The 11,084-nt window shown below is 40.1% G+C and overlaps 1 protein-coding gene across 1 annotated transcript; it reads left to right on the top strand.

Moving 5' to 3' along the window:
• The first annotated feature begins 520 nt into the window (after positions 1-520).
• swi5 (SWI5 homologous recombination repair protein) lies at positions 521-7,627 on the top strand. Its single transcript, XM_061061662.1, has 5 exons — positions 521-683; positions 2,129-2,177; positions 2,273-2,376; positions 2,583-2,677; positions 7,143-7,627. The coding sequence occupies exons 1-5, from the start codon at positions 580-582 to the stop codon at positions 7,205-7,207; spliced, it is 417 nt and encodes a 138-aa protein (XP_060917645.1). The 5' UTR covers positions 521-579; the 3' UTR covers positions 7,208-7,627.
• Positions 7,628-11,084: the final 3,457 nt, after the last annotated feature.

Below are 11,084 nucleotides of genomic sequence, written 5' to 3' on the forward strand. Positions count from 1 at the left end.
CCACTTAATAAGACCATAATCCTTACTAACCGTGTATTTAGACATGTAAACTGTCTAATTTTCCTTGACAATAGCATTTAAAGTAGCCTAATTGTCACAGCTCACGTAGACCAATTAGGCCTACAGCATGATTTACAAATTTAGACTACATGTTTAACATTTAAGGACAAGAGACCATTTTAATTCCCTGCTTTGAAGTCTTTTTCTTCAAGTCTTTAGTAGCCTAATTGGTTTTTGGGCCGAGTCAAAAGTTAATAAAACATTTTTAAAAAACTGTTTTTAATCTTTTATAAAGACTGTGTCAATATGCACATTCAATAGCCTACTCTTTCAAACACAGTCCTTCTCCCATGGTCATATTTCCCTGATTGTCTAAAACAGTAAAGTAAAACCATTGCAGACATGTGCTCAAACCAATGAGAGGAGTCGGGAGTCAAAATCGTCACATATGACAAATGTATCTAAGTCCCGCCCCTCGGTTTTAAGAACCAATCAGGTTTCAGTTTGAGTGTGTTTGCCATCCGCCGCGAATTGCGAACTTCCTCCTTCTCCTAAAGTGCTCTGAATGCACTAGACAGCATGAACACAGGCCACTCAGGTGAAACCGGTGAAACCCTCTGCAGTCCGAACGATTGTCGAGTTTCGACTCCGGGGGGGAATGGCTTGAGGAAAAGCGCACTAAGGTATTTTAATGACATTTATCCGAAACACTACAGAGCTAACTAGCCAGCGGCTACATCTGCCTTTATTATCAGGACCTGTACGCGGTCGTGTTCCCCTTTCTCGCTGTGATAACGACTCAAGACCCCCCTTTGACAATATCTCTGTCTTTTTAACGCTGTTTTTGTTTTTGTCACCAGCAGAGTAAACCTCACACAACAACGAGCAGCCAAACATAGCCTACTAATACAAAAAATACATCAATAGAATAGAATAGAATTACTTTATTGATCCCAAACTGGGAAATTGTGGCGTTACAGCAGCAGGTTATCCAACACACAATATGAGTAAAAAACACAATGTTAGTAAATCTAAACACAATATAATATTAAATACAAAGTAAATAAGTTCTAAAAATATCAAAACTAAGAATGTGAATATATACAACCAGGATTTAACTAAGCATTACTAGTCTTAAATAGGAAGATTAAATATGAAAGATTAAATGTAAATGTGCAAAAACAGAGTAGTAAATGGACAGTATTGACATAAGTTAAAGTGCATGAGTGTAGACATACTATAATCAGAAACTATACAATATAACGGCGAGTAGACAGCCAAATGAAGTGAACATGAGTGCAGGGATCATTTGTAAATTGAACATGTGCAGAACAGATTACAGTAAGGAGAGACAGATATTATCATGATGGTGAGCTGTTGTACAGAGTTATGGCCTTTGGTAAGAAAGATTTCTTGTATCTGTCCTTGTGACAGTGGAGTTAGACATTAAAAGACAATGAAGAGACAACAAGACAACAATTAAAAAATCTGAACAGCAAATGTTTGTCAATATCATCCACACACACACATCAGGGAGAACATCTACAGCCAGATGTGTCCGCCTCCAAGTCATTTAACATCCTCTTAAAACCATTAAACGATTACAAAATTACTTTTGTAATTCTTTCCAAGTAAAGGGAGTAGCAAAGTTAAACCCCAGTTGATTTTACTTTGAAAGTTTTACTTTTTTGTACATTGGAGGAGCATGTGCAAGAAACATGTTCCCACACCTTTACCCTCTCAGAATGTCGTCTCTGACTTCGAAACACAGAGCAGAAGCCCCCACAGGCTCAGTAAAACAACACGACTGCTTATTCCAGTAGTTCATGTTTAAAAAAACCCAGAAATATTTCGGACAAAAACACTAAGAAAAGGTCCTGAGATCGAAGATTATAAGTCCCTGTACTCTTCTGACTGATGGAGGTCAGAAGGTATGAAGAGGAAGCAGACCTCAGATAGACTTACATTACATATATAATGGCTGTTCTTGACCATTTGGAATTTCTTTAGGAGAGATAATGTTGGGCACATTTCCTGTTAGCTTCAATATTATTATATATACCTTTTTGTAGGAAATATGAAAACAAATCCTGTCACTGACAATAGTTTGCCTGCCCTCTCTCCGTAGAACTCCATACTCAAGGTCTAAGCCATTACACTCCAACTTCAAATCACCTGTAAGTAAACCCCTCGCCCTGTCTGTCACACAAGTCTTTTTGGTAGTGCCTTATATGCTTTCCATTATCATCTCAGTATGTTTTGCGCCTGACAGCTTCAAGTATGTGAGAGTGCTAAAGCAAGCCCTGCAGAGGAGGTGGTCGAGCTAAAGAAGAGGAAAGATCAGCTGGACACTGAGATCGCACAGCTGGAGGCTGAGTGAGTACAGCTGTTTGTATTTCTGTCTCTGAGGTCCAACTGGAATGGTATGTGTTAAAGTTAAAGTTTATCATTAAGGGAATTTGAATCAAAAGTGTTGATGGTTAAAATCCCTTTGAAAGATATACACTTTTTTTGTTTGTGCCTGGGGAAGAGGATTTCATGGATCTGCTTTTGTGTGTTGTGTTGTGTGTGTGCGTCTCCAGGGGATACAGAGTAGAGGAGCTGGAGCATCATATTGATAAGCTGCATGAATACAATGACATCAAAGACATTGGACAGTCACTGCTTGGCCGCATTGGTAAGAGAAATGTTCACTCAGACATTTTAACTCACTCATTAAAGTAGCCCAGGGTTGAGGCGCAGATAGACTAGAGGTTATGTCGTAAAAGAGGATATATAGTCCTTGTTCTATCGGATATGGGTTGGAATCTGACCTTGGTTCTTTGCTGGGTGTCATCCCCCACTCCCCCCTCCCAACATGTCGGGTTTCTCTTCAGCTGTCCTATCTAATAAAGGCAAAAATGGCCGAAAAATATCTGTTAAAAAAAGGAGCCCAGGGTTGAATTATTCAGTAGGCCAAGAAATTTTTTTTTTCTGTTTATAACTGAATATTATGATTCATACATAAATATATTAAGATTCATTCATTCATTGGTAAATCTTAAATTCTCATTCCAACATTTGAAGAATTTCATTATGTACTGAACTGCACTGAAATAAATCACCAGTTTTTTTTAAAAAAAAAAGCTTCTATGGTGTTTTTATATGATGTAGTCATCCTTACTGATTTATAACATGAATCTGGATCCCATCTCGGTGCACAGTCTTCACACAGGTTTTCAGATTTTGCAATAAATAATTTCTGTCTATGTGACTCACGATGTATAAATATATGGAATAATGTCAACATTTACCACCTGTTCATAATCCTATGAGGTGGTTGTTGTTGTCAAAGTCTTTTATATCATGGTATTGGGATTTGCACCATTAAATTTAAGGAGAAAATGACTAAGAATCCATTCCTTAAACGTGATGTTTTATTCTTTATAATACGTTCTCTAATTTAAATATGTTGGGATTGGTTTTAATCAAGGTTGTTCTATGGCCAGCCACCAGGGGGTGGCAGAGACAATATGTCCCTCTTAAAGCTGAATCAAATGCCCAGGCTTTATTAAAGACTGGCTTAGACATTATTTACACAAGGCTGATAATGTTTGCCTATAGATTGTACTGGTGAGCCTGTAAAGGATTTAGATAAACACTTTATTATATCATTAAAATGCCAATTCTAGTTCCTCTCCTATTCGGAGCCAGCTCGATCACACCAACTAATAGAAGACTCTAAATTTTCCATGATCAGATGCAGTCTTATGTTGTCTATAATGCATCAGCATTTTTATCAAACATTAAATGATGCATTTTGTTGGAATTTGAATTTGAGTGTATTTTTTTTAAATAGGGACAATACAATTTAACATAGTTTCAATACAATGCATGAAACTGAAGTGCTGCATAAAGATTATATAGCTATTGCTAATTTCCAACTCGTGTCCCTAGTTGGACCTTTGAAAATCCTTACTTGTGAGGAATCAGTGGCCGAGTATTGTTCGCCTTAGTACTTTTAATATTTCTTTGTGTGGATGTGCTGCAACTGCATGAGGTTAAGTAAATCTGGAGAAGTTCACATATTTCACACTGTTGGGGGGGGGGGGGGGGGCATCTTGGGTGAATCACAGCCGAGTCACATTATGGTCTATGAGTGTCACAACAAATAAGACTTTTTACCTACTTTGTCATTCCCATGCTCACATGTGCGGTGTTTAAAATAAAACAACGTAAATCACTTCCTTGAATTCTTAAATGTAAATTTTAAACATCTTCTTCTTCTTTTTTCATTCTAAATGTATTGGGGGTTAAAAGCTTCCTATCCCTTTAAATTCCCCTCTCTCAGTACAGTGGACAGTCAGGATGATAATGCCCTCTTAGTGAATGGACGTGGCGTTTCCCCTCTGACACAATAGCACTCTTTCACATCACTCACTCACTCACTCACACACACACACACACACACACACACACACACACACACACACACACACACACACACACACACACAAGTACACACTCACAAGTACAATATCTTGTCTGTCATGCAGATGCATGCATACACTCACATACACAACTATCGATACAAACTGGCTATCATCCTCTCTTTCTCTCTCTCACACACACTTTCACAAAGAGGTTACACTTAAACACTGAGTTGCTGTTGTACTGTATGCGCATATTCTGAGAGGGAGGAGATGGGTGGGCAGGCTTAAGACAGAGAGAGAGAGAGAGAGAGAGCAGACAAGAAGAGATGCCCTGCAGTACCCTCTTAAGACAACTGTCCCTTTCTCTCACACCATGTCCGTCTGTCTATCAGTCTGTCAGTCAGTCAGTCTGTTAAGGTCATTGTCACATCTGTTTAAAAGATCCTTCTTTTCCTGTTAAGTCTGTAAAACTATCACCCCTTAAACATTATTTTACACTACAGTGTTTTAGTATTTTTATAAAAGAGTTTGTCATCCATGCATGATTAAAGTTATTGTGATAATTGTTAATTGCGCCTGACAAATTCTCCTATGTAGAATAAACATTAGCATTCCTGGATTTCTTAAAGGCTTTTACCTGTATTAATATAATTTTGACACATGTGTCCAAAATGAGCATAGCAAAGCATCAAATTGTATGAAAAATAAGGAAAGGATATGTGAAATTGTGAAAGGAAAGTTCCTTTACAATAGTAATGTTACTGTTACAATAATCTAGTCCAGAGCCTGTGAGTAATTAATGAGCACAGCCACTGCAGTGACCACCATCGCTTTGTCAACTGCCTTTTGCAGTTTATATTTACACACATATATATATATATATATATATATATATGTGTGTGTGTGTGTATCCCCACAGTAATGTCAGCTTCTTAAAGTTAAATTCTCTCCAGTCTAAAAACTAGAACAGGTTATCCCTCATGGTATACAGTATTAGTGCAGTACAGCTGTTTTTAATTCTCAGAAAAAAATATTATAAATGTTTAGACAAAAGAATCCACCTTTCATGACAGCCCCATAAAATACCTTTTATCTTTGTCAATAAACGATTAGGAAATTATTTTTTTTGTACATATATATATATATATATATATATATATATGTCTGACTAGATTCTGTGATTTACTTTTTTCTCAATTTTTGGGGATTAACCAATCACAGCTTCTGAAAAAATGTGTCATACCTAGCAACGGGGTCAACCACACCGCTTCACTAAGATAAAAGTTAATGTCGGCTCCTAAATCACTCCTAGGCTAAATATCCTTGCTAGGATCTTTCTAAGCTAAGTTAGAAGCTCTCCGAGAGGATTCTCAGAATGTTTGTGAATACGGGCCCTGAAGTCGAAGAAGAACCTTATTATTTGACCAGTGTTTACATGAAAAAAAAACCTCCAAGGGAACCAACAACTCAAGCATGGCCTAGAGGTAAAGTTCAGTGACTCCATTAGCTGAGGAGGTAACACCGAGCAGACGCCTATAGTTGCATCCCCCTGTCTCTAAAGCACTGATGACCCTTTATTGCAAAACTTCAAGTGTTGATGAAACTTAAACAAGTGAACAGAGAAATTAGTTAAAAATTGTTTCTTGACAAGGCTGTAAACTTTTTGTTATTTCTGCTATAAATTTCAGCATATTAACTCGGAGGATTGACTCATTTTTGGAGCTGCCCTCAAGTGGCCAGTTCAGGAACTGCAGTTTTTTTAGAAGTTCAGTGTTTCAATTCAATTCAATTCAAAATAATTTATTTGTACCCGGGGGTCAATTCAAAGGCACGCAGAGCAGTAAATGAACAACAGTGCAAGTAGACGAAACATTGTAACCTAAATATAAAGTGTCAATTTAAATACAACTTAAAGCTTAAACTTCACTTACAAATACAAAATATAAAGGAGTAGATATGAGTGGACAGTGATCGGACTAACAGATGTAAACAGATGTAACCAGAACTATGTGCAGTAGTGACCAGATGTAAACAGAACTAGTGCAGTAAATGAGAAATAAATATATATATATACAGCGCTATGTGCAAGTAGTCAAATACTAAATGATAAGTTATTAAGGTGCATGGTGAATAATGGAACAACAGAACTAATATTAACAATATAACTGTAAAGGTAAAATGAGATAAATAAAGTGACTGTAATGCAATGGTGGATAATGGATGGATGTTGACTACATTTCTCATCCCTAGAGGATGCTGCTTCGTTGATTCTTGTTTGTTTCCCACCAGACACATACACATGGCTGATTGACAAAGTCATATCAAAACTATGAGCTGGTCACTCACTGTATCGGGCTCAGATCAGCATAGCTTGGTTGTGCATGATGTTAAAAAAAGGCAGATCTTACTTGTGTGGCTTATTTGTCCCATATAAAGATATATAGTAAATTATGGTTTTATGGGCACAATAAATGTAAAGGTTCATCTGATGTTTGAATCTGCTATATACAGTAAATGACTCTCTGCAGGCTAACACTTAGCATGTTAAAGGTGCTGTGTATGCTCGTTTCAGCATGTACATACCTTCTGTTTAAAGTGATTCATTTCTCTGGCGCTGTGATCTTTGTCTGTTCAGTGTTTTCTGGGATTGTTTAAAAAATAGAACAGGGGGAGTTGACTCTAATGTAATCTACTAGAGGTCCCTCACCCTCACTTTGCTATGTTTTGCAGCTGCTCTGAGGGGGACCACCACACGAGATCTCTACAGCCACTTTGGTCTGGAACTTGATGACTGAAAAGAAAACAGGACTCGCAAAAGATGTATGCAAATGCAGCCGTGAGATTGGTTTTACAGGCCGAAGGGGGGAAAGAAGCAGACAGAGAGAAATTTTAGCTGTGGCGCAAAAAAAATAGTGTTGAAGTAAAGGTGGATGTTCAAGACATTGAATGCTATTGTGACTCTTGCAGCTTTAAGCTTCTGTTAATGGGAGTGAAAAATGGTGCACACATTGGGTTTGGAAGAGGGAATGCTTGAGTGTAAAAATGTGTGTATGGTAGCCTATATAAAATTCTTTGTATTCTGAAAATAATATTTCATAAATAAGGTACTCAGACCACCACGGACATCATCTTTCCACTTTAATTATCTCTACATCCACTAAAACTCATAAAAGTTGACAATGAGTTGTACTAAAAGCTTCAAGAGTTGAACTGGACTTGATCAGTGTATGAATTTCACTTTCTGCTATTAATATCACACGTTTAGTATAATGTGAAAGCAAAAAAAAAATAGGTCATGTCAGGTCACGTTTAGCCCACCCACTTCTTAAAAAATCATTTTGTAGGCTTAGAGGATATTAAGCAACAGGCACACTCCTTCACAGTTTCCTGTGTGTCTCCACTGGGCCATGTACAAGTGTAACTACAAAGGAGGTTTGGACACTGGCTTACTTTATTTGAAAAAGTCCTGAATGCTGCTCTGCGTCTCTGTAATATAAGGTATATGTATAGAAAAGATAACTGAGCTTTACTTACTAAGCAGAAAACGCAGAGTGGTGTTGTCATAATACACTGGGTGTGCCGTTATCTGTCTGAAAACTAAAGTGTCTTCTCCTGTGCTGATAACTCCAGCGTAGCTTCACAGCCTATACGCTCTGTAGACTCATGTGTTAGTGGACATCTGTGCACTCACGTAGTACTGGGTTTGATCAGGTGTATGGGCACTTTTATCTCAATGACAGGACAAAGCTCATCCTATGTTCTTATCCTGACCTTTAGTCTTTGATATCTCACAAACAGTAAGGATACATGTATGTTTACATAAGGTGAAATAGGTGACAAATGTTTATCAAGCATACATAGTTTACATGTAGAATATTTTGCTAAACATGCACAGGACACTTGGAAAACCAGAAAAAAGCATAATAATATGGGACCTTTAACAAACAAGTGTTTCCCAAGTATTTGAGCTGTATCGGCCCCTGGAGGGGTGGGTCGCTTAACCGTTCTTAACCCCACGCTGTTGTTTACAGTGTTTTGTTTTTTTTGGTAATCTTTCTTCATTATGCAATATGCTTCATGACACACTGTGAGGACCACTGTGCAAAATGTCAAACTCTAAGCTGTCATTATGCGCTTCAGCACTCTTTATGGAGGCCTACAAGTTTGCAGGAGTCAGCAAGACAAATGGCAAAAGGACCACAGCGAGGTGTCAGCCTACCTAGTTTGTGCAAAAGTTGATTTGGCATAGGCCTATAGGTAACTCACTTATTATCTGCAGAGCCTATTCAGTTCACATATTCAAGCATGTTTGAGTTACTTCTGCATAATTACAAAGTGAGGCCTAAATGTAGCCTACTGTCAGAGAAACCTGCAGATTATAAATGAATAAACAGTAGTTTTGTTGGTGAACACCGGCTATTATTTGACACCCTGTTCCTTCCTTATTAATCGCTCCTTCAATAGCAATGAGAGGTCCACATTTAGGCACGTGTGTGACTGACTAGTGCGTGGTCGTGTTGAGGCGGACTGTGTGCGCAGAGAGGCAGGGTTCATCTTTGGCCACACGGCTCAGCATCAGGCTCCTGTTAGAACCGGGTGGAAACTGCTGTGCGCGTCGCTGGCCTCGCTGCTGTCTGTCTGTCGGAGAGAGAGAGAGAGAGAGAGCGAGGCAGAGCCACACCGCATTTCCTCTTCGGCAGTGCCGCAAACCCCGCCCATGCCGGATGGGATGTGTTACAAAAATCGCCCTCTCTGATTGGCTCAGCAGCCTGCTCGTCAGCTCTTATTCCTGATGCGCTGATGGGACGCGCTGACGGCGGTAGGCGGGCGCAGCTAAGAAAATTATAAGGTCATTTGAATTACGCTTGCTAGGCGAGCTTCTCGGCTACAATGAACCCAGAAATGATATCAGTGATCGTGACAATGGACGGATGATGATCGCGGGGTCAAAGTCGACGCACGCTGCCGGGCGGAATTGACGCCCGAGCCGCCGGAGGAGAGGAGAGGAGAGGAGAGGAGAGGAGCAGCAGCAGCTCGTTGTGGTATTAACAACAGGAGGGGATCCCGGTGCGTGTGTCCGTCCCTGTGTGCGTCTCTGTCAAGCCGAGCGAGCGGCGGCGGCGAGGAGCGGAGGGGGGCGACCAGGCGAGCCTAAGCCGATCAAGGCGGCGGAATCGCACATAACCAGTTTTCACGTCTTGGCTTTCTGCGCATCTAGATGCTGTAAAAAAAAAAACCCGTTGCGAGCTAAAGGTGCAAGGTATGTACGCAAAACCAGACCACCCCGAGATGACTGAGCGCCCCCGCGATGCTCCCCTCTCCACCAGATAAGATAATCTAGGAGAAAAAGGGAACAGAGCCCGGTTATGACTCTATTGTCCTCTGTCCGCCCTGTGAAAGATTGACCCACTGTTAAGGACCCAAGATGTGGCCCGACACTTTAATATCAGACCGCCCCTCAGTTGCATGAAGGGTAATTTAGCCTGTGTGAACGTGGACTGCATGTTCAGCAGCATGCCTCTTCATCCTAAAAAAAAAAAAAAAAAAAAAGGCTTCTGCTGTCACACTGTGTCCATCCGCTTCCTCGCTAAGCCGATGCGCGCAATGCACTGCGCATCCTGCTTCCCAGGAGCGTCTGCAACATCGGTAAACCTACATCGGGTTAGCCCGTTAGGACATGCTTCAAACCGGGGACAAGGCCCGTCTTGAGGCGCACATGGCACGGCTAAGAGGGGCGAAGTCAAGCCCACAGTGGGTTGAGCCTGTCATTTCTCCTCCATTACCGCAATATGATGCTACGCGCCTCTTAAATTTCCGGGTGTAGCAGCAAGCAAGCAGCAGCGAGTGATGAAGCTTTTTTTTTTTTTTTGTCTTGCTCTGAAATGGCTAGAGACTTCTCAAGTGTATTTTTAACCCATCATGTCGATCATTCGGGCTCATTTAATACGTTCACGACCGGCTGTCTTGGTCCATGTTTGAAATAGCAGCCTATTGACTTCATTTACAACTAGAGCCACATGCAGAAGAGGCAGATCATAAATAAGAAGTGTTAGCCTACTCGCACGAAACAGAAATTCCAAAAATGATAAACAGAAATAGCAGACCCATGCAGTGTTTTGTGCCCGGGCTAATGAATAGATAATAAGCAGTCATGTATCCCTTTGCCTGCTTTAGGATCATCTTCCCAGCTGCTCTCTGGTGGCAACTGAGCACCAATGTCAACACAAGCTGTCCTCTGCTGCTCTCACTTGTCACTATGGACGATTTTTTTTTTTTTTAAGTACTCTAAAGCCTTTTATTATAACTGTAAGAGAAATAACAAGGGGTCCCTCTGTTTTCACAACTCAGTCCATATGAGATCAAATATAGTGCTTGTGACCCCTGAGCTGATTTCACCCAACCAGTTTATAACTTGTTTCACAATTGTAACCTCTGACCTGAATTCTAGCAGTCTGGCAGTGTCACAGAGTGAGTCAGTGGGTTACAGTGTGCACAGAACGGCTGTAGACAGCTGTTTAAGTGGTTTGCTTGGAAGAGTATCTGAAAGAAGTAAGTTTAAGATTACTTGTTTCCTCCACTAGAGCCGATTTTTCGGTAGGAAATAATGTGTGATTAGTCGCAGCGGTCTCAAGCTTTTATCTGAATCTATTTATACGTGTGTGCATTCTTTCA

The sequence above is a fragment of the Labrus mixtus genome, chromosome 17 (genome assembly GCF_963584025.1).
Source record: "Labrus mixtus chromosome 17, fLabMix1.1, whole genome shotgun sequence".
NCBI lineage: Eukaryota > Metazoa > Chordata > Actinopteri > Labriformes > Labridae > Labrus > Labrus mixtus.

What these genes read in the sequence shown, in the direction of transcription:
- swi5 (XM_061061662.1), top strand. Translation starts at nt 580, where the DNA reads ATGAACACAGGCCACTCAGGTGAAACCGGTGAAACCCTCTGCAGTCCG. An exon ending in ACTCCAACTTCAAATCACCT is followed by an intron (nt 2,178 to 2,272) that starts GTAAGTAAACCC and finishes TGCGCCTGACAG; the next exon opens with CTTCAAGTATGTGAGAGTGC. An exon ending in GTCACTGCTTGGCCGCATTG is followed by an intron (nt 2,678 to 7,142) that starts GTAAGAGAAATG and finishes TATGTTTTGCAG; the next exon opens with CTGCTCTGAGGGGGACCACC.